Source organism: Varanus komodoensis, unplaced genomic scaffold, assembly GCF_004798865.1.
Source record: "Varanus komodoensis strain SLA01 unplaced genomic scaffold, ASM479886v1 scaffold13_3, whole genome shotgun sequence".
Classification (NCBI taxonomy): Eukaryota; Metazoa; Chordata; class Lepidosauria; order Squamata; family Varanidae; genus Varanus; species Varanus komodoensis.
The window spans coordinates 13,991,584-14,015,726 of record NW_025335409.1 but is presented as its reverse complement, the minus strand read 5'-3'; the positions used below and the strand labels follow the sequence as shown (position 1 = coordinate 14,015,726).

The window sequence follows — 24,143 nt, the reverse complement described above, 5'->3', positions numbered from 1 at the left end:
AAAACATCTTCAGGGCCACAAGTTATCCACCTCTGCATTAGCATCTGTGAAATTCAGTTCAAGATACTCAAACTGCACACTTAATAAATTAGGGACATTTCTTAAAATAAGCTGCCCTGCTCAATTAGCACTGTAAACATTGCACTCTATTCCTGTACCAAGATATAAACCCTTATTAAAGACACTGAAAGGGCATAATTTACCATTCCTCAAAACTCTGATCTTATTCCTACCCTGCCAAGGTACTGTAGACCTGTTTGGAGACTTTAAACTGCCACCAACAAACAAACACCACTTTTTCACACTCACTATGCCAAATGCAGAGACTATATTCTTCAGTCCGTACTTTGAAAGTCCCCGAAGCAACTGTCCTTCCACACACCTTTTCACAGGCAGTATTCTGAGGGCTGCAGCTGGATCTTTAGTTTTTGCCCACTCTTCTCGGCATTTTACTAAGTACCCTTTCTCCGCTGGAACAATAAATGGTATAAAAGGTAAGCACTTTCAACTATAGGCCATGGATTATTTAAATACAAGTGCAAAAAAGCAAACAGAGATTGTATTCTATTGTATTCACAACATGAAATCATTCTTATCCAGTTTCAGAAGTTTGCTCTATTTTAGCTAATTTTCTGAAACCGGCACAAAGGAGTTACATTGCTAACCTCAGTGCACTGATGTACCCAAGATTAATTTCCATCAAAGCCACTGGCAGCCTATTTCTGTTTATGGATATGCACAATAAATTTGGCCACTGCATACATTGCAAAGTATGTTGCCTGAACATTGCATCTTTAAGGAGATCCATAAACAAAGATGCTTGCCCCTAAAACCTTGTTTTCTATAAAGCCAGCTTTTGTAAATTAGTGTCTATACCAGTTGTCCCACTTTGGACTTCAACTCTGATCAAGCCTTCTTAATGTGGCAGAACTCATTAATCCTAAAATGGGTATTCCATAACATTTGGAGGGAACCAGATTGGGCTATGCTACCATGGCTTAAAATTCTGGCAGGAGATAGCAGAATGGCAGGATCCAGTAGTATGCATCAGCTTACTAGAATTAACTAGAATTCTAAATAGTTCTGACTTATCAGTACATCTGAACCAGAACATTACTCATGTATTTCTATTTTAATCATTCTAGATACATGTGTAAGAAGAGTTAAACATTCCACAACAGTAATCTCTTCTGGGACAGACTTCTCATTTTTGTGTGACTGTTTTCCCTCGCAGACTGAGAATATATAGTGACAGTAAAATTTGCAAAAATGTTGGCATCTGCTATTAAAAAAAGGTTCTTTATGTTGTCTTGAGGTTTAATATGTTCTGATAATTAATTTTGCAATTTTATCTGTTTAGCTGTATGTTTATATTTTGGATGAATCAATTGCAATTGCTGATGATGGATGCAGATAAATAACTTTGTTCAGTAAAACTGGAGCCACATCTAAAAATATTTTAATACTTGCCTCCTGGACGTGGTTTCAGTATTAAATCAATCACTTCATTCCAATTATTTTGTAGAATAGCTCTAAAAAATAAAATAACATTTACTTAATATTGCATTGCCAGAAGAATATGCCCGTAAGAATCTACCAAGGCAAGTTGAAGTATCACTTAAAGCAGCAAATACAAGTGGTATTACTCCCATTTGCTTTAAAGCAATTTTTAACTGAAATCAATAGGACTTACTTCCTTGCATATTTTGTGGTTTTCTTATTAGATGGATAGCCTCATTTAGAAGTAAGAGTGGCTTCTTACAGTGCAGTCCTATTCATGTCTACTCAGTTGTAAGCCCCACTGAGTTCAATATGACTTACACTCAGGGAAATGAATTAGAGGATTGGAGTTCAAGAGTCTTATGTCTGTAGCTATGGCAAGGCCTTAGGCAATGGGGCTAATGCAAAAGAATGGGTCAGTAATAGTTAGGGGATCAAAGCGGGGGTGAGGAACTGGCAGCCAGCAGGTCATTCCCAGGCTGGGGTACCCTTGGATCCAGCCTGATACCCCCACTCCACAAGGCAACTAGGCACCAAGGCAACATTTTTTTCCCAAGCCTAAATTCTGGGCAAGGGAAATGACTGGGGGGAAGTTAAGCTTTAAGCAATATACCACTAGCACCAATGGAAGCTGTCCCCACACCATATGTGTGATTTTTGTTGGGGAAGGGAAGAAGGGAGAAAGGGGAAGGTTAGAATGAGATAGAAAGAAAGGGGAGGTCTTGCCCTCTCTGCTTTGGTTGCCTTTTGGCTTCTGCCAGCAAAGACCCAAGGAGGACACAAGCCACATAAAGCCTCAGCAACAGAGCCGTTCACTTTCCTTGGTTCCAACCACACTCCACACAGACTGTGTCTCTTCTTAAAAGGACAAGCACTAAAGCAGACAGGTATATCTTTCACTTATGGTATATGGTTCTTCTTTGCCCACTTTTTCATGTGTTCATGTGCATTACACACTCAAAGAAAGACTTTGCACAGACCAGGCGTGCAAAGATTTGGGAGGAGGTTTGCACTGCTGGAAAGGGCTACATGTCTTTGACATTGGTGAGTTCTGAACTGCTAAGTACCAAAGTATGGCTTCTTCGAAAATGGGTTGATGAAGTGCAGAGAACTCTCGGCCTTGCTCAGGTGCACAAGCCTGTATGTGTGATGCACAGAGACCACAAAGAAAGCTTGGCCTTTCCTCTTGAACTCTGGGAACCTGTATCCATCTTGGGGAATACCTCAAGATCCCCACCTGACAATACCTGAATAAGTGAGCCTGTAGCACCTCTGTAGGCTGACCCAGGACAACAGGGACTACGGTTACATACAGAAGAAAGCCTCTTGGGAGATAAGAGTGCTTAAATCCTATTAACCTAAATTTATTTTAATACAGTTTCCAAAGTCCTACCTCTGGTACACAGGGAAGTGTTAAAAGTGTAGCAGAAATATACACAGAAACTAGGACAGAAGCACAGTCAATTTTCTCTAAATTTAGCACAATGAGAACTAACTAGGTCCTCTTCTGAGGAAATCAAGAGAATGTAAGATTTCCACAGGCACATAAAATCTGGCCACCCAGATTAACATCAGTGAAGAACATGGTGACATATTTGATATAAAGCTGTCAAAGGAAAGACATGCCACTCGTATAAAAAGAATTTTTAAAATGTATACAGCACTTTTAATGGCCAAAGTTTTATACTTCATTACCCAACTTTTCCCACAGCTGAGAAACAGTGATTTTTCCAAGGTTATTAGATGAGAAAAGGGCTGATCTAGGGACTGAAGTCATATTTGCATGACCCAAACTCTTATTCATGGGACTTCAAAGGACACAATCCTTGCATATTTAGTTGCATGCCACAAGCTGTAAGCCTTTTTTGTCTAAACGTTTATAGGATTATACCCTAAGATATGCAAAATGAAAGTTATACCTTCCAACTTGATATGTAGGGATAGCTGTGGTTCCAAATCTTTGCATGCCATAGTAGTTAATAAATCCAATTTCCCTGAGAGATTCCATGGCTTGTTGCACTTGATCATCAGTTCCTGTAATATTTCTGATAAATGTAAAAAATGAGGTGAAGGAACAAAAACTTATTATTTATTTATTTATTTATTTATTTAAACGACTTATTCGCATGAGCCTCGGGCCGGCTTACAATCATTAAAATCCCATATAAATACAAAAAAATTATCAAATAAATAAAATACAAAAAATAAAATAAAATAAAATAAAATCTATTTACCATATAAATAAAAATTACCATATGGACAGTGCATATTTACTCAGAAGGAAATTCTGTGTTCAAAAGTGCTTCTCCCCACATGTGTATGTATACACATACACACTTGCTTATACACTTACTTCATAGGAAATCATACTTCCAATAATATGACTTACTTTTGAGAAAAAATACATCCAAGACCCAAAGCAAGTTTCAGTTGCAGAAACTAAAAAGAGCTTCACAGTCTGGAACCATTCTTCTCTATCATTCCCCTCATCTAAGAAAATATTTTTCAAGTCCCTCATCTATAAGGGATAGATACATGTCTTTAAAAACTACTTCTAAAATCCAAAGGGTGCAATCTTATGGTCATCACATGCTGTCTTAGATGATCGCAAGAAAATGTGCAGTCTCAGCATGAATCTCAGCAAAGTACTATGAGCAGTTGGGACTCCAGATGTGGAGCATTCTCCCTCCATCCTCACAGCTGGCACAGTTATTTCTGTAAGGGCAGTGGCTCGGGAGGTGGAGGGAGACCATTCTGGGAGAGTTGGAAAGTGAGAACTGCTGAGACATGAGAACTCTGGAGGTGCATCAGCCCCTCCCCTTCATGAGCAGGGACAGAATCCACCAAAGCCAACCATCAAAGCATTTTGGAGGGTGATGGATGCATGGAAGAGAACCTTGCCTCTGCACTCCTCTGCCATCCCCCACTGGACACCTGTAATCCTCTGATTTCAGAGAGTTACAGGCAGCCACACTGGATGGTACCCTAAGTTTCTCAAGATGCCAAATCTTGTGCAAGGTACTAGATTCCATAACTGGACAGCAATAGTGCAGAGACATACCAACACTACCCTGCAACACTCTTTGGCAGCTATTGGATAAAGGTGCTGGGAAGTTCAAAAGGAATAGGAGGCATGATTAAAAAATACTATACGAAGAGTATATGAAAGACAAAGGTTGTATCCAGACTGTGGGATGCTTTTAGATCTCAATGAAAGCAATATCTAGGTCCACTGGGACTGATGTGCAACAAACCTAATTTGGCTCCTAATTTAAACTAGATAGTTTAAACAGTACATCCAGATATGGAAATTCTTGATACTGAAAACAAATGAGAACTTTGCTCATGATACCACACTCATAATTTGCATTTGGTTTTATTTTAGTTATATTAGGGCAAGGAAGAAGAGAGAGCGCCAGACACTTAATTTGTTATTGGTTCATTGTAAAGTTCCTTTTATAGGACGTTCTTTTATGGGAATGCATTTCCTACCTCTCAATTAGGAAAACATAAAATACTAGTTAATGGGGACTTATCTTTCTCAACCAAGTGGTTGCCAACAATAAACAAAGATCTGCAGCAAACAGAATTGGAAGACAGCGTCTTTTACCTGAGAACCACTGTGAAATGATTTCCTTGCAATTCTCCCAACTTCAGGGGATGGTTCTTGTAACTGAAGTTCCCAAGCTTGAAATTCATCAGGCACTTATTTAAATGAGCCAGCCTTTGTGCAGTGACCCTAGCAAGGGGAACGGGAAGGGGTTCAGAAACAGCGTCACCACAGAGAAAAAAATAACTGGAGTTCCAGTTGCCCAGTCTGGACATTGCACAAAACCACAGTGTGATGAGAATGAGAGGCAGCAGGCATTGTGTGCTTCCATGTTTATTGCAGAGAAACAAAGCTATTTATATGCAATTGTACCATTTGCAATCAATGGAACTGCACGGTTATTCACCTTTTAAACTCTAGCACATTTTGCATCCAACCTGAATCAGTTTTCCAATTATTTAGACCAACAGATTCTGTATAGTCTGCATGAAGCTCATAAGAAGAGCCACGCTGGATTCAATCAAGGGTTCATCTAGTCCAATATCCGGTTCCCACAGTGGCTGACTGGCCACCAGCAAGGAAACACATAATCATGACATGAAAGCAACAGTAACCTCCTGCCCAAGTTCCCCAGAAATTGGTGTACAGAGCTTGGCAATCATATGGTGGTGATTAAAGAAATACAAGAAATCTTATTATGAGTCTCAGCAGTGATTTTATTACACCTTTTAATATCCCTGTTCCCAGTTTAGAGCCTAGGATATCCCATCTAAACTACCCAACATATTCTCTGCGGAACACAGGCAGAGCTAAATAAACTGCATATTTGAGTGCTTACTAAATCCCACAAGTTTAAAACATGTTGGAGAGATGTCTTAAACAAAATCCAAGAGCTGTATAATCAAATAGTTCATCTTGTATTCAGACAAAAGTGTTAAAATGAAGTTAAATGTTTCAGATTGCCAGGAGCTTAAACATCATGTCATTTTTACATACCTCAGAACAGCAATCTCTTGAACTGTAATAGCTCTTTTGTCTTTGGTTCCCATGTAGGAAAAGATGTTTGGCTTAACTCTTTAAAAAAAGAAGAAAAGCAGCTCAGCACAAGCAAAACAGTTAGTGTAAAAAGCAAACAAAATACCCCAGTTATTTGTACAAAGACAAGATTTTCTTTAACCTATGCATCACACAACAGACCAAACTCAGGACTTAGACCTCCTTAAGAAAGCCACAGTAGTGCCTATCATGTTGCTAATGTGAGGCCTACCAAATGATATGCCATTTTTGTGCAAAAGAATTCACATATGGCATTGATTAGATTCCCCCACACTCTCCCTTTCACATATACATACCCTATCTCTCACTCTTTTCTGAAAATCAGGACTGTGCTAACATATGAAATGGAACCTCCCACAATCAACAATCTTCTGTGTTAAAAGGCTACAAACTTTTATGCATAGTTCACAAATTATTTCCAAAACTGATCAGTTACACTACCCTCAACATGCTGCAAAATTACTCAAAACATTTCAAAGCAGGGTATTTCTACCAATTCCTAGAATCTAATTTCTCAAATTTCATACTCTGTTCTCCATGGGGAAAAGAATTAACATACCTTAAAAATTTTGATAGCACATTAATGGCATCCATGGTGTCCTTGTTTTCTTTGTATAATACAAAGTGGCAGTAGCTTCCCCTGGATTTTGGCCAAGAATGTTTTCTTGGATCTTCAAAGACAAAATGTTAAATACAGACAATATTAAAGGCTGCAACTTAAATAGTGAGTATTTTTTGAGTACTGAATGTTTTGCAAAATATAGTTTGTGCAGTGGCCAGTCTGAAGAGTGTGTGTATGTGTGTGTGAAGAAATATTTCTTAAATTAGGGAAAGAAAATACTTGTAAACATTTTTTTACAGTCCATCATGATACAGTCCATCTCATGCAGTCCATGATGCAAAACTCTTCTCCCAGAAAACAGCAGTGGACAAAAAATGGCTCTTTTTGAAGAGGAAGACCATTGTTGTGTGTCTACACGTAGTGAAGTCAGGAGGAAGCCTCTCAGCAACAACAACAATAATTTTACTGGATAGTCATAGGGCTTGTTCATAAATTATTGATGCAATGGTTGCTCTTCATGCCAGATACTGCAGTTTCTACTATTAAATGCTAGGAAATCAGGTTCAAATCCCCAATTAATCATTAAGCTCACTAGATGGCCTTCTGCAAAGCAACGGGCTGGTTCACACGTAACAACAAACCATGATGTACAGGCTAGTTACCTCCTTCTCCTGCACCATTTAAATTAGCTTCTTCCTGGTTTTGTCAATTCTAGATAAAACAGAGAGTACATAGGGGAAGATGGTGTGTGTGTGTGTGTGTGTGAAGTCAGCATTTATTCCCACAGTGCCAAATTATGGCTTGGTATCTGAGGTGAACTAATCCATTCTCTCTCTCAGATAAAATATCCCAAAATAGAAGCCAGGCTATAAGGTATGAAATCACAAAAGTGATTCATCTTGTGATGAAAGAGAGGGCTTTGTGCAGGCACAATGCTTAGTTTTTCTTTCTTCTCTCAGCCCTACATTTTGAGTATTTACGCATAGTTAAGGACTGCGCAGAAACCATAAGAAACTATGGTCCAAATGTGAATTGTGGTTCACAGTAACCATGGCAATTTTATATGGTAATCTATCCTGAGGTCTTTGAACTCTTTTCCCAGCTTTTTTATTTGCCATTGTACCAAGAGTAAAGATGGGCACTTTACACTGAGAAAAATGCTAGAAGGGTTATAATTATGAACTACTCTGATTTGCAAAGAAGCACAATGAGATTGCTTAATTCCAAATTACTTTGGTTTAGCTGCTTTGTGGAAAAGTGGAAGCAGGGCATGTAGAACTCTCTATCTCAAAGAGGCTTTATATGTTAAGATTATGATGATTAAGAATCAAGTTTGTCAAGCACAAATTTTAGCGCTAACTTAATTCTCAAACTTCAGCTAATCATTTACGTTTGTTTAGTTGATAACTAAATCAGCTAAATAAAGAAGGGTTACTTAGAACTGAGTATTAATGAATGGATTTATTCCTGGGTAAATATAGATAAAACTAAACTCTACATATTTTTGTTAGTTTATTCACTATTTAGATAGTCTGAATTCTTAAAAATTTGATTGGCATTCCATTTTCTCCTAACATGAAATGCCAACATCTCTTACCTGCTGTAGTTCTGACCTCTGTTCATATGCATAGGATAAAGAGCATAAGAGAGCAATGTTTTATCTTATTTATTTTTAAGGTATCAGTGTTTCAGATGGGAACATGCAAATTTATGGTTTATAAGCTATAGATGTCTGGAGCATTCAATGGTTCATATGGTGACTGACATCTATTTAAACAGCTATGCAATGGAATCGTGCAGAGTAATGAACAAATGAAAGGGTTCAACTATACACGCAACAAACTACACAGAGGGTAGCAACACAAAGAACCAGTAAACAAAGGCTCTTAAGTGTTCAGTGTGTTTAGAACAGACGTGCCTTCTAATTTCAGTTCAAAACCAAGACAGACTAATTAATTGGGATTCCATTGTTGCAGTTGGGATCCTTCCCGCCACCCTCATCCCCAGTACAAAATACACTGACCATGTAACAGAAGGCCAGTTCATACAACACAGCAGTGAATGGTGGGATGTGTGCCATGTGTGAGCAGCCTCTGGTTTCTGTAAAAACTGCCAATCATCAGTTGTGAGTATGATGTGCAAACCTGGACTAAAGGGTTGTTTCAGAGCTAAACATCTCAGCAGTAAATCCAATGCACACAATGACTTAATAGTGACATTATTTCCCCAACTAGGGGCATTCAGAGGCATTTGGACCACAACTCCCAGAATTCCCATTCAGCAGGGATATTGACTGGGAATTCTGGGTATTGCAGTCTGGAATGCACAAGATTGGGGAAGGCTGCCCTAAACTATGAACCAGTCCAGGTTTGCACATCATGCTCACAACTTCCATTCACGCTGATCAGAAGTGATTTATGGAAGCTGCAAGCAGCTTGTCAAAGGCACACATCCCCATAAGTTATGGGTTGGATAACCTCCCATTTGTCAATTTGATGTGCAGTTTGGATCACTGTCACACAAATGTGTATATATGCATTGAACCACATACATCCTAATTCAGTAGCAATATAGATATCGGAAAACAGATGAATATTTGAACTACCACTAGTTGAGGTTTTAGAGCTTCATTAACAGCGAACACATGCAGTTTTTTCCAACAGTTGTGCACAAGGGAAGATGGAGAGCATGGTCTGAAAATTTATTTGTATCTGTACACATGCATGCTCCATGCACAACACATGCAAACAAGGAATGTCTTTATCTATATATTCAGTGCAAACTGATTACATTTTTCACCGTATCTTCAGTCATTCTTTTACTAGTCCCCGTAGCTGTGCCTGCATCAAGCTGTTAAACCAGCAGATAATTTTTTCCAAACATGGGGGTAAGTATTATTTGCTGACTTGTTGATGACTTAGCAGAAAAAAGTGGTGTTCAGGGAACCCAATATAGTGGGCCCATAATTGTCAGGATTTTCCTTGGTCAAGTTTCAGCTAAGGACTCAAAGAGCATGCCACGGCATTTTTTTTGTTAACCTTGGCATAAACTGGGAAAAATGACAGGTTCACCACTATGGAAGACCCAGTCCAGTAAAGGGAAAAAAAGAAAAGTCACTCCTTTTATTGTGAATAGTGAAACTGCCAGATCAGACAGAAAAGGTTAGACTGAGTAAAATCTTGATTGTATTTATGGTCACACAATATTGGGATTCTCTCCTCTCCTTTCTGCTAAGGTATTGGTGAAATTGTGCACATAACAATTGATAATTCAAGCAGAGAGGCTGGCACCAAATTAAAATGGCTGTTTCTCTTTCTTCTTTGGTGGACAAATTCCATCAGGCTACAGTGGGGCCATGCCATCAGCTCTGCTGAAAATCCAGTCCATCACTCAGTTCCTCTTTCTCACTTGTTTCCATGCCAATGGGTCATTATCAACACTTGAAATGCAAATGTGTAACAGGCTGAACTACCTTGCAAATAAGCTACACAGTGCAGGTTTTTCACAATATGGGGCAGCTGACAGATGACTGGGTTCATCATGGCTTGTCCTCCCACATCTTCCTCTCAGTCCTTCTCCCAGCTCCAGTACGTATCCCAAAGTACAGCAGTTACTAGGAAGCTCGGGTGAGATGGTGTTCTTGAACTTACTTGTGGGGTCTTGTGGGCAACTGGCTGGCCACTGCGTGAACAGAATGGTGGACTAGAGGGACCTTTGTTCTGCCTCAGCATGGCTCTTTTTATGTTCTAGCATGGCTGGTCTCCCCCTCCCTGCTCTGATTTCCTTTTTGTTCTTTGCTGGTTTTTAGAAGTGTCAAAGAAGTTACTTAATTTTTTTCAGTCTCAGAAAACTGACCAATGGTACTCATCATTTAAATTATTTTGTTGGTCTTTTGCAGGTAGGTAAGTGTACACCCACAGTCCACATCTATCAGACATTTATAAGCATATCTGGGTGGCTATAAAGGATTGACAATTAAATTTTAAAAAGACAAACTCAGCAATTTTCTGGGGTCAGCTTTTCTTTTTTTAACTGATCCCAATTGTCCTTTTTCAAATCTGCAGAACCAGTGACAGTTGCTCAAAAGTACCACTTAGGTATTGATAGAGGCATCACTGGCATTAGCAAAGGTGAGATCACGAGGACTGGCAAAGTATTTTTGCTGTTCTTGCCAAGCAGTTTGCTAGCTGATCCTCAGAACCCATGATGGAAACAGTTTCCTTGGTTTGGACAATGCATTCAACCATCACAGGCTGAACAACCCCAAGGAGAAGCCATGGGCTATCACAGTAGCTTATTGCCCCCAAACAAGTCACCTTGTGGGATGCAGTCTAGCTACAGAAAATACAAAAACTCACTGTGGCTTGTTAAACATGATGGGTTGTCCTGACATACAAACCCAGTTTCTATAGCTTTAATTACTATTACTTATTTCATTTATGTACTACATAAATAGATAGAATAGAATACAGATAGAATAAATACAAATGCAAATACTATAAAATACATCATAAAATTCCAATATAAAAAGTTGAAAGTAGTTTTAAAAACTAAAACAATTCCAACAAAAAGTAGACCTGACATGTCCTATCGTATGTCATTGAATGCCTGAGAGTTTAGTTTTAACCTGGCACCAGGAAGTTGAGAATGGTGGAACCAGGTGGGCATCAATACAAAGATTATTGTAGAACTGTGGGGCCATCACTGACAAGACTCTCTTCCTTGTTGTCTCCCTCTGAGCCCCACTTGCAGGTGACCCTCAGAGGAAGGCCTCACATTTAGATCATAGTGTCTATGCAGATTCAGGTCAGGAGAGGCATTCTACAGGCATTAGAGTACCAGGTCATGCCAGGGGTATATGGGTTATAACCAACACCTTCAGTTGCATTCGGAGGCATACAGGCAAGCAGTATAAGTGGGCCAGAATTTGTCTTATATATTCAGACTTTCTGGTCTCATTTAATTTAGCTGACACTTTTTGCACAAACTGTAGCATCTGAACAATCTTCAAGGGCAGCCCTTGCAGTAGTCTAACCTGGAGGTTATCAGGTTTCAGTATATTACTGAAACCAGGCTGTCTGTCTTGATATGGGCCTAGATGGGGTATGAGCTGAAGTCGGAAGACATGCAATACCATTGGAGCCTCAAGTAACAAAGACAGTACAAGGAGGATCCCCTAGCTGTGAACTTGCTTCTTTGGGTGAGTACAACCATCCAGAAAGGCTTAAACACCATCCAGCCAGTCAGAAGCATCACCCACTAGTAGCTTCTCAGTCTTGTCTGGACTGAGCTTCAGTTTATTAGCCCTCATGTGGTCTACTGTTACAGGCTGATACTAAACACATCCATAGTCTTACCTGATGAAAATGGAGAAATTACACTGCTTGTCATCAGCATACTATGGCAGAGCAGCCCAAAATTTTGCATGACCTCACTCAGAGGTTGTATGCTGATGTTAAGCACAGAAGAGATGATCAACCACTGAGGAACCCCCATGTTGGCAAATCTGAAGGGCCAAGCAATATTCTCCAAGCACCACCTCCTGCAGCTGAACATCCAAGCAGGAGTGGAACCACTGCATTGCAATACTACCGCATCCCAATCCTAGCTCAGACAGTCACCCCAGAAGAATACTATGGTCAGTGGTAATTAAAACCACTAAGAAATCCAGAGGTGTCAGCAGGGTCACCTTCCTGTTGTCTCTCCCGCAACATAGGTCATTGTATAGGGCAGCCAAAGCTGTTTCTATGCCCAAACCTGGCCTGAATCTTGAGTGAAATGGATTCAGATAATCAGTCTCATCCAAAAGTGCCTGGAGCTGTTTCACCACACCTGTTCAAAGCGATTGCCCAGGAAGAGAATATTTGCCATCAGCCTCAAGTTACTGAGATCTTTACTAATTTATTTCCAGAGAGACTTTCTTCAGGAGTTGTCTCACTACATGAGCCCATTCCCTCCAGCAAGGAGCCCTTAGGAATCCATATGGATCCATTAGCCCCTGGGAGCAAACCAGCAAATGAGTTCCCCACCTTTGCATAGGGGAAAAGCCACCATCAAGCTGAACCTCAGTAGGTGGTGATCTGACGATGACAAGGTGCTGAAACAAACTCCTCCACCTTCAGATCAGTATACCCATACCTGGTCAAAAGAAACAGGTCTGGAGTGTGTCCATCAACATGCATGTGGCTGATGGCATGTTGGAACAGTCCCATGGTTATCATGGAGAGCATGAAATCCTGAGCCACCTCAGGAAAGGTACCATCAGAACACTCCAGACTGGTACAGAATGCAAACACTCCAGATAGACAAAGAGCATACAGAAAAATAGAAAACTCTTACAGACCTTGGCAACTTGCTGTCCCTAGTCCTCAAAATTTCTGTGATGCTACACCAAGTACTCTAGTGTGCACAATTGGGAGAAACTAACTTTGAGAATTAGGGCATGAATTGGCTTTTTTCTTCCTTCCCTATCTCTTTTCCCCTCTGAGTCATAGCTTTAAGATTGTAAGCATGTGGACAGGTAATGTTTTGTTTTTATATGCTTACGAAAGCCACTCTGGAAACTATTTTGGCTAAAGAGCCAACATGTTTTAAATAATAAATATTGTTTATGTAATCAGTCTGTTAGACCTGCATGCTTGAAAGAAAGAAATCAAGCAAGTCTGACAAGGTTTCTTTCATCTTTTTCTGCAAGTGAATGGATTTCTTATCTAGATGATTCTTATGAACTTTCGTGCTTTGAACCAGTACCAGATGTTCTTGTGTTTGCAGTCATCATCCTCTGAAATCTATTTGTGACTAAAGATTTCAATCTGCAGCCTACTGCACAAAGTGATCTTTTAAGTTGGTGAGAATGTTGACATAATGGGCCACAGAAATGAACAACTGTATTTATGTCTACCAACTTACTGACTCTGGTCACTTCATACTTCAGCAGTTTAGGATACTTAACCTAAAGATGTTCAGGTGCCATGGGAAGACACTCTCACAGGCACACTTACACAGGGTACCACTGAGATAAACTCACAGATGAGTCACGTCTATGACTTACATGTATACCCAGAGATAGATTAAATGTTAGACATGTCAGTAAACACTTGCGTTGTCAATGAGATATCCAATTACATCTATTGTCATTCTTTCAGCACTGAAAATGGCAAAAAGGACAATCTTTTGTAGTTTAAATGTCTCCAATATCTATTGGAGTAGAAAGGCCCCATGTTTAGTTGGAATTATTCTAAGTTAGCTTGTATTGGATTGTAGCCTATGGCTGACTGAGGAATGATGGGAGTTGTAGGATGTTTTTCCACCTGAACATGCATATGATTGTGTCCTAAGAAGACTCTGCCCTCCCAAAAAATAATGTCCATCTTTCGACTAGTAAACCTTTTAAAGCAATGCATTTAAAAAAAAAAATCAACAGATTCCTCTACCAGATTTGAACAATTTAGACTGGACTTCTATACTTATTGTTGTAGCTGCTTTTAACTGGGACTGCTTAGCTTAGAAAAAAGGTGAATAAGGGGAGACATGGTAAAGGTGTTTAAAATAATGCAGAGATATTTTCCTCCTTCTCCCATAACACTTGAACCTGGGGTCATCCCATGAAGCTGCTTTAGAACAGATAAAAGGAAGTACTTCTTCATACAATGTAGAGTTAAACTATGGAATTTGCTGCCACAGGAAGTGGTGATGGCTTTAAAAGGGGACTAGACAAATTCACAAGGGAGGAGGCTATCAGTGGCTACAAGCCTTGCTGGCTATCTGCAACCTACTTTACTAGAGGTGGCATCCGTGCATATACCAGTTGCTGAAGAGTTTGGATAGGTAGAGTTCTTGTACCCATCCTGATTGAGCAGTCCTGTGAGTAGCTGGTTTGCCTCCATGAACATGGGAGTGCTGGACTAGAGTCCCTTTGGTCTGATCCAGCATGGCTTTTCTTAAGTTCTTACGTTCATTTGCCTTGAAATAAGCCTCACTGAAAGGGACTCTGCATTAGATTTCTATAGATTGTACTGTCATACAACTCCATCATTCAAATTAGTGAGCAATGTTCTAGCAGCATAGGCTGATCATGTAATCCCTCCACAATGTTTTTAATTTTTTCCACAAATTTACATTAAATCTTCATCTTATCTCACGACATAACAGATCTGCTATAACACGGCAATTCCTTCAAGAACTTTCTGAATACAGGATTACACTGGCTGTGTACACTGTGTAAGATAAAGCATGCAGGGATTTTAATGACACTTCCAAAACTTCCCAGAGACCAATAATATTTAAACTAACAAAGCTGTCCTTCCCATTCAATACCTAGCTGACACTGGCTTTGAAGACTCAGACAGATTTTCCTGTCACTTCCACTACAGAGCAGCTTTGTACAGATTTCAAAGAGCAGCAAAAGTCACACTCACTTGCAAGTGCCTTTTTCCCTGCTGCATGGTAAGCAATGATGTATTTTTTTCCATCCCGATCCTCTGTTTTAGTCTCTAACCCTGGAAACAAAGATTTTATAGCCTGGTGTATAACTGTTCTTTTTTCTTTTGTGTCTTCTATGACCTAAACAGCAGCATAGAGAAAAAATATTTTGATAATCAGTTTATCTTACACTGTCTAAGATACCTTTTGTGCTTGAAAATTAGATGCAGAAATTTTGAAGCAAAGCCAAGGTGAAGTCAGCTGCATTCTTGTGCATCTATTGGACAGGGGAGCAAAAGCACTATCCAATAATAAGCCTCTGGCAAGCAGATTTTGATATGGTTCCCCCACTTAAAAAAAAAAGCACACCAACATGTTTCTTCAGGATTCATGGCCATTCATGTCTTCTTAGTGCTACCCATAAGAGGGTGAGCTTCAAATACACAGCCAGAAAAATTGAGAAAAAGTCTCATGGAAGCACTTGCAATACAGGTATATATCATGCAGCAAACCTCCAGATTCCAGTATTGCCTATGGTAGTCTGGTTTGAAAAATCAAGTACTGGAAGTGATGTGAGGCATTTACGGTTTTAGATTTTTACATCTGCAATTCTAACAATTAAAAAGTGGTAGAAGTACATGAATAATATAAATGACATTTTAGTAAGTGATACTCTATTTAGCCTTTTACAAAAATACTAACATTATATATTTATTATTCATATATTAAACCCATTCTAAGAGGCACTGATATATACAATTGCCAATGTATCATCTCTGGCAAACCAGTATGATATCATGTTTAAGGTATCAGTCTAGCAGCTGGCTTTCTCCAGTCTAAATGCTTATTTGCTGGAGAAACAACTTATGGTTAAGTTATGAGCAAGGTAAGTTCCTTAAATGGGAAAACTGTCTTCTCCGCTATCACAGGTATCTTAATGTAGTTCAAGGCCTAATTTTCACAAACAGCAGGTGAGGCTGTGTACCTATTTTGGGGCTGTAACACTTTACACTGCAGCTGGGGCTCACAACTGAACACTCTTCTATGAAAAAAAATCCTTACACATTAAAAGCATTATATTAAGGAGGAAGCTATCCTAGAGTCCTTCTTCCTGACATGCTGATTTGCTACATACAGAGGACTTCTTATGTCCATCTCTGCAATCTGTAGTGGTACAGTCCCCATACAGATGTATGCCCCAAATCACAATTCATTCACAATTGCATTCACAATTAAATCTGGGAAAACAACCACTTCCTCTACACCACATACTTTTTCTTTAAAGTGGAAAATCAAATTAAAGTTTTTTTCTGCTAATGCATTACTCTTCTAACAGTACAGGTAATAGTTTAATCCTATTTACACAGTGAAAATAGCTGGGAGAGCCAAACAAATGTAATACTCAAACTTGCATTTAAGCTAGCAGAAGGGCATATTTCCAAGGACATAGAACCTATGCCTATGTGCAATTTTATTGATAACAAATATTATCTACTAGTGACTAATACAGAGAGTTTTACAGTTTGGGGAGAAATGGTTCAAATACTGCTCCAACATAAGCCTTCCATCTCTACTAAACCTCAGCCAAGTGCAATTTAGTCAATTTCCTATGAATACACTTTCCAAAATCTATTGGTCCAGTTAAATCATTTTTGCACTAAATTGATTTAGTTATTCATTCCTGATATTATTCTGTCAAATTACCTCAATGGAAACACTGCCTTCTTTATTTTTAAACAGCTGGAGTTCTTCTAAGTGCTGTTTGTCTTCAGCTGACAGAACCATAAAGTTTTCTTCAGGAGGATCCTAGGAGGCATATTAAAACATAGCAAAAAAGTCAGTCTAAATCTGTATGAAACCATTAATTATAACCTTTTACTCAGTTAAGGAAACTGCGCACAAAAGGCTTACCTCATCATCCACTGGCACAGAGAAGTCATCTAAATGAATAGTATGTCCATCTTTTCCTATTTCATGAACAACAAAATCTGAATATCTAGTAGAAAACAAGGCAAGTGAGTCAATAGAGAGTTGAACAGCATATCTAAAAAGAGATTTCTACTTTATGAACTCTTTACACAGTAAGATTCACAAATTGGAAGCTCCTCATTCTCTTTCTTAATCATCATCATCAAATGATAAAAAATATTTATATGTTTACATTTCTACTCTTGCAAGGAACTCAGTTTGACTCACATGGTCCTCATCTGCATTTTTATTCTCAGCATAGTTTAAGCTGAGAGTCAGTGGCTGACCCAAAGGCACCCAGTGCGCTTCACGGCTGACCAGAGACTTGAAGCTGGATCACCCCACCACAGTGGCTCTCAGTTATTTCCCCTGCCCCACCTTACTCCTTAGACATGCTTCAGTACAAAGAACGAATAATGAGCATCATTTATAACTACACCTCGTGAAGTATTCTAAAGCCAAGATTTCAAACTTTGCTTTATAAATGAAATGTACACATTTATAAATGTATCATTTTCATACAGCATCTTCTGCTGTAAAGGAAAGAAAAAGAAGGAAACCAAAATGCATTGTTACACAATGGGAAATAATTGGATCAACAATACTGTAGGTGAGAAGCATTTTGGAATTGTTGTAGATCACAAGCTGAATATGAGTCAACAATGTGATGTGGCTGCAAAAAGGGCAAATGCCATTTTAGGCTGCAATGACAGAAGTTTCCTTTCCAAATCATGTCAAGTACTAGTTCCCCTTTATGCAGCAATGGTTAGGCCTTATCTGGAGTACTGTGTCCAGTTTGAGGCACCACAGATTAAGAAAGATACGGACAAACTGGAAAGGGTTCAAAGGTGGGAAACAAAGATGGTCCATGGACTGGAAACAAAGTCCCGTGAGGAGATATTGAGAGAACTGGGCATGTTCAGCCTTGAAAAGAGAAGACTGAGGGATGAAATGATAGCACTCTACAAATATTTGAAAGGCTGTCACAAAGAGGAAGGACAGGACCTCTTCTTGATCATCCCAGACTGTGGGACACAGAATAATGGGCTCAAGCTGCTGAATGCGATTCCAGCTAGGTATCAGAAAAATTTCCTGACTGTTAAGAGCAGTACAACAATGAAACCAATGACCTAGGGAGGTTGTGGGCTCTCCCACACTAGAGGCATCCAAGATGCAACAAGACAGCCATCGGAGAGGGATGGTTTAACTTCTGAGTCCTGCACTGAGAAGGGGGTTAGACTCAATGGCCCTCCAGCACCTTCCAGTGCTACTATTCTATGAATTGCTGCAGAAAGGAAAGAGGGAAGAATGGAGAGCCACAAACTCTCATAAGAACGGTTCCCAATTCACAAGGAGCCAGTGGTACATCTAGAACAGCCCGACAAGTTGTGCAATGTAATCCTACAAAACATAATGGGCCTGAACCTCAGGTGAATGAAAGAGAATAGAATTGTGTAGAAATGGGAATAAAATATAGTAAATGAAACAGTTTTGAGATATGCGTGTGTTTCCCCATGTGCTGTCTGTCTGTACATTTGTATGTGTTTTTTAATGTATTTAAAAACTGCCAAGAATGCTTTGGCTAGAGGGCAGTATAGAAACGAAATGATATCACAGGACTGCAGTCTTATAAAATGTTACCCTCCAACAGCTGGACTGCAACATTCACCATCCCTCACCATTAGTTAAGTGGAACTTCTGGAGGGCCACACGCTCCACCCCCACCAAATAAGGGATTTAGCTAAAAGTTTCATGCGAGAGGCAAGAATGAAGCAGATGGATCTGTCATCCTTCTCTGGAATCAAATCCCATCAAAATCAGTGGAACTTTTAGCACCAGATCAGGGGTCCTGCTGTTACCTTAATGAAAAAATGAAAATACTAGATATGGAGTTAAATAATTACCATTTTGGCCCTCATTTCCAATAGTAAATTGTTAGATTCAAACTACACATGAAAGATGGAAAGCAAATCAAAGTTAGCTAATTCTGCACCTCTTCTGAGGCACAGTAGTAAGTTTTGGCTGAACTAGCACCATTTACAGCATCAAGTCAATTCACAGGGTTGAAAAGATGTTAGTAGTTACCTTTCTTTTAATATTCCAGAAAAACCTTTGTGAGAACTAACAAATTTTGTTATGCCAACATCTAGCTCAGTCAGCCCATGTTTCATCATATCTGCAAAGCTCTCTGTGTCTCCTTCTCCATCACTTTCTTCCATTTCTTCCTCATCATGTTGATCTACACTTTCCACATTCAGAACATTTGCCTTATTTGGTTCTTCAAGCCGGTTTTTCAGAGGCTGCTCCACCTCAGCTTCAGCCTTACAGTCAGAATTCTTTCTTCCTTTCAGTGGTTCTTCCAAGACCTTTTGCCTTTTAATTTCATCCATGTTACCTTCATCAGCTTTAGAATGAGGACGCTTCAGGAATACATTATCCATTTTTATTGCCTCCATTTTGAAAGCACCTAGATGAAAATAACATCCTGAAAAAACAAGGGGATGACACAATACCATAATGAGATTCCCATACTTTTAGACAGTTAGGTAGTGCCCTGCAGAATAATGAAATTTCCCTTCATCCAAATAAATAAATAAATAAATAAATAAAATATTTATTTAAAGGGGAGAAAATCAAAGGCACCATGTTGCATGAGACTGCTCAGGTATTCATGCTCTTGTTTAGTTTCACAAGATTGCAAGTTTTAATCTATTTAAATCTATTTAATCTAGACAAATTTCTGCAGGGATATGGATAAGTTTGTGCTATTAAGTTATTAAGGTTCAAAGGAATCTGTTTTCCCTTCACAGCAATCGTGGAAAATTCTTGACAGTGCTTCAGACCTGCTGAGCACCAGGATGACAACTCTCTCAGTTACACAAGGTTATGCACGGTATGGAGCAGTGAATAGCAAAACATTTTTCTCCCTCTCCCATAATACCAAAAGCCAATATGGTTATCCCATAAAGCTGGGAAATTCAGGACACATAGGAGGAAGTTCTTATCACAGAGAATAGTTATACTATGGAGTTCAGTTCCACTAGATGCAGTGGTGGCCACCAATTTGGAGGTCTTTAAAAAGAGGAATGTACAAATGGATGGAGAAGGCTATTAACATCTACTGGTTCTCATGATTATATGCTACTTCTAGTATTAGAGCTTGATCTAGTGGGTCCTAGATCAAATAAATCCAGAGCTTTCCCTAGAAGCAAACATGACAAAGCTGAGGCTGTCATTCTTCAGGCACATCATGAGAAGGCAAAGCCCACTGGAGAAGACAATCATGCTATAGAAAGTCACAGGCAGAAGAAAAGGAACACTAAATATAAAATGCTTTGACTCAATAAAGGAAGCCACAGCCTAGAATTTACAAGAGCTGAACAGGGCTGCCATGGATAGAACATTTTGGAGCATTCATTCATAGGGTTGCCATAAGTTGGAAACAACTTGACAGCACATAACAGCAGCAATACATCTATACACTGCTTGGGGACGCTAGCAGGAGGCTGGTGTTGCACTCACATCCTCCATGTGTATTCCTGTGGGCAAATGGTCAGTCACTGTGTGAATGGAATACTGGATTAGATGGACCCTTGTCTGATCCAGTGTGGATGTTCTTAATGGAAGAGTGAATGTCATCATGACAAAGCATTCGCAGATACTGCCACAGGCAAACTGCAGCTTCATAGTGTATGCCTTCTGCTTTTATCAGAAACCCTATTTCTGGCATTGCAGGCCATTCGAGGAGTTTATTTGCATTCTAGAGGGGGGACTAGGCCAGGTTTTTGAAAGCAAGGCCTCCAGAAGCTTCACTTGGCCCTTTAGATCCCAGCCATTGATTCAGGCATATTACAATAATGGAATATATAGATGTAGTACTCTTAAAATGATACAAGAAAAAAAGAAGCCAGCAGTAATAGTGTTGTTAATCTATTTGTACTTCTAATGTTCTGCTAGTAAACTCTTCAAGAAAGGTTAGATAAAAACCAAGAAAGCATAATAATCCAACAAGATTATAAAACCAGACTTTTCCAGTTCTGTATTATCAATTAGTCTCTTCTATATCAGTCTAATTATTATTTTCCTCTGACAGTATTATTGGGCAGACAGGTACCACTGAAACTGTATGACTGGCTTAGGAAAACAATTTGCACTGTTTTGGGGTTGCACCCCTCCCAACTATATGATGGGAAATGTCACGACTGACACTGATGCCCCCCCCCACCACAAGATGCCCTAGGCTGTGATCCAATCCATGTTTAAAAGAAAAAAAAGTCCTATAATTCCCTGTATTTTCCAACCAGCATGGCTGGTTGAGGAATGCTGAGATCTTTAGGACCTTTCTTCTGTCAAAATATGTATATGATTGCACCCTTACAGAACCCTGACACATGAAAGAGATGGTCACATTAAACCTCATCTTTGACAACTCATTTCCATGTGCAGAATTTTCACCCACAGTGTATTATAGAAAAATGCATAACAGTTTAACCATAGAATAAACTTTAATTTCTGGGAGATAATTGTTTTTACTCCTGTTCTGATCATTTTGACAATGTTTCCATACTTGCATGCTAAGTATTTTAGTTATTTTTGCCTGATCATCAAGTTCTTCTTAGCGAGAAAATTGTGCCAACTCTCTTTCACGAGGTACTTCAATAGCAGCTTCCATCTCCCTGCTTGGGCAGGCAAAGGTAGAAAATTAAGGACTTGAAAGAGAGCTGAAAATATTAAGTATGATAGAAAATCTCAGCCCTTATTGTATGCGTGTAATAATTTACCAGCACTCTTCCACAAAAAAACAACGTAATCAGAATTACAAAAACTTCTCTATTACATACTTTCTTTTTATTATTAAAATACTTCAATACGTATCCTTTTCATTATGTAAAGTAGTAAGGTGGGTTCTTCCATTAGTCAGATTCTGTCTCTTTAGTTGTGGGAACTTAAGGTCTCCTATGTGTTAATGTTCCTATGTGAGACAGAGTGGGCAGACGGTGGAGGTTTTTCCCTCATAAATGAACACAACATACACAGCAAAATGCATGCGTGCACACATGAACTTCCTGTGAAACTTGGGTTCCCCAGTGCACAAAAGGGAAGGTGCAAATATTCACTCCACAGCGTTATTTTTCTTCCAGAATAAACTACTGTATATAATACAACTTTTCGCCTAGTTACAGAGCTGTGAAGGAAATAATTTAAGGAGTAACCTTATATAAGTTAATATAATTACATTTAATGTAATATAATTTAAGAAGTAACCTTCTGCCTCTTTAATCAATTAAGTCCTACAACTCCCAACATGCTCCAGCCAGAATGACCGGTGCGGGCATGCTGGGAGTTGTAGGACTTTCTCACTAGCGAAACATAGGTAGGTTTATACCCTTTAGAATAGCTACACGGTAAAGTTCGTACAATACAAAATATACGCCTTCCTTTGTATCAGACCTGTTAGGCTAAGTTTTTAAAATACACCCACACCAGCAGAAAACGTGGAAGGCGTTGCTCAGGAATCCCTGGCTCCCAAATCTGAAACTCAAACTTTCCTTGGCCACATTTTGAACTGGAGATGGCCACTCCTGCTCTGTATTGTAAGCCATACAAAGAAACATGCTAAGTGACACCTAAAACACTCAAACAGGGAGGAGGCGAAAATGAGTCTCCTCTCCCCACCTTGTAGATGGTTAGAGAAATTGGGAAAGCGGGTCCTTGGTTTCAATGGGCTTATTGAGTCACGGCGGGGCTGGCGATCGCCGAAAGGAGAGGGGAGGCAACTTCCTAGCGTAGAGAGGACGCCGTAACGCATTGCCTTCCTCCTCAGAATTTGCAATCCACCTGGGCTTTCCCAGTACATCTGCAAAGGCGCAGGCCGAAAACACTTACCAACATCAGATGTCCCCTTGCAAAGAGAAACGACGAATGGGCGGCGGCCACTGAGGCGCAGGCACGTCTCCCTCACAGCCAACTTCGCAGCACACTCACCCAGCTTGTTCCACGGCCTAAAGGCCAGGGATGGAGGAGAGGGAAGGGGCGGTCTCTCTTTCTCTCTCTCGGTAGCCTGCGAGCAACCGAGTTTGTTCCGGGGCATGCGAAAAAGCGCATGACGTTTCCCCTGCGCGTTGGGGAAAGCTCCTGCAGGCAGCGCTGCTTGTCTTCTCCCCGAGCCTAAATTCCTGCGCCGTGCAGAACAAACACAGTAACTGCATTATATTGAAGCTCCATCCGGATCAGGCGGCGCTGTAACGAAGGGGTACGGCTTACGATGCAGATTGCCGGGTTTGGAGTCCGCTCGTTCGTCTGCTCCCGCATCCTTACTCCAACCGCGTGCACTAAACTTAGAATATCTTTGCACTACTGGTGCTCCCGATTTTCTGTTTGCAGCCTTCAGCACAGATCAGAATTCCCGCATCGCCCTTCTAAAGGTGCACTGAAAAGTGAGGAGGGAGCACCATTATTTAGTCACTGCATAACCATGGTTTTGGGACCCTATAACGCGAAGCTTTTAAAAGAGGCCACCGTCAAACCCTATGCCCGAATTACAGGGAGGCCTGCTTGCTGTCATAACTATTATTTCTAGAAAACTACAAAGGAGAGAACCTAATTGGGCTAACATTGAGGAAAGTGGGTGTAAGACAGGCGCACTCGTATACACTATATTCTAAGCATGATTTACAACTACACACAACCCCCCCCATGCAGCCCCTCCCATTCCCAGTGCGCGAGCATCTCCCAGCTTTTTTCTAATGGAAAACAGTATTAAAAAAAGAAACTTTGCGTTCTCAACTAGACAAGATATTAGTGTGTGTATGTGTTTGTTTCAAAATGTGTCTAGCTGCATATCAGAGCATTGCTCAAACTGTCTTCCATCTTGAGGCTGCAAAACAGGATTGCCTGATTAGGGAGGGTTGATACAGGTTCAGCTGATGGAGATGGTGCCTGTAAAACATATACATTGGTGTGGGAGGTGTCTCAAGCCACTTGGAACCCTTTCCTTTTCCTACAGCAAGGAACCAGAATGTTTGAGACATGCTTCCATATGTAATGCTCACCCTTGGACCAATATCAGCAAGTGAAGCTCTTTAG

General features: G+C 39.9%; 1 protein-coding gene across 2 annotated transcripts in view; it reads right to left on the bottom strand.

Moving 5' to 3' along the window:
* PUS7 (pseudouridine synthase 7) overlaps nucleotides 1–23,200 on the bottom strand; it is a 28,941-nt gene extending 5,741 nt beyond the window's left edge. The window contains exons 1-12 of one of the 2 annotated variants that reach the window (XM_044423455.1): nucleotides 22,944–23,078; nucleotides 21,625–21,736; nucleotides 19,143–19,542; nucleotides 17,001–17,085; nucleotides 16,794–16,895; nucleotides 15,086–15,230; nucleotides 6,666–6,777; nucleotides 6,047–6,124; nucleotides 5,111–5,239; nucleotides 3,420–3,545; nucleotides 1,471–1,532; nucleotides 310–470 (exon numbers count right to left, since the gene is read on the bottom strand). In XM_044423455.1, the coding sequence (XP_044279390.1) occupies nucleotides 310–470; nucleotides 1,471–1,532; nucleotides 3,420–3,545; nucleotides 5,111–5,239; nucleotides 6,047–6,124; nucleotides 6,666–6,777; nucleotides 15,086–15,230; nucleotides 16,794–16,895; nucleotides 17,001–17,085; nucleotides 19,143–19,513 (1,371 nt within the window). In that variant the 5' untranslated portion in view covers nucleotides 19,514–19,542; nucleotides 21,625–21,736; nucleotides 22,944–23,078. Of the gene's footprint in view, nucleotides 1–309; nucleotides 471–1,470; nucleotides 1,533–3,419; nucleotides 3,546–5,110; nucleotides 5,240–6,046; nucleotides 6,125–6,665; nucleotides 6,778–15,085; nucleotides 15,231–16,793; nucleotides 16,896–17,000; nucleotides 17,086–19,142; nucleotides 19,543–21,624; nucleotides 21,737–22,943 lie in introns of both variants that reach the window. The other variant, XM_044423454.1, reaches the window with a different exon arrangement.
* Nucleotides 23,201–24,143: the final 943 nt, after the last annotated feature.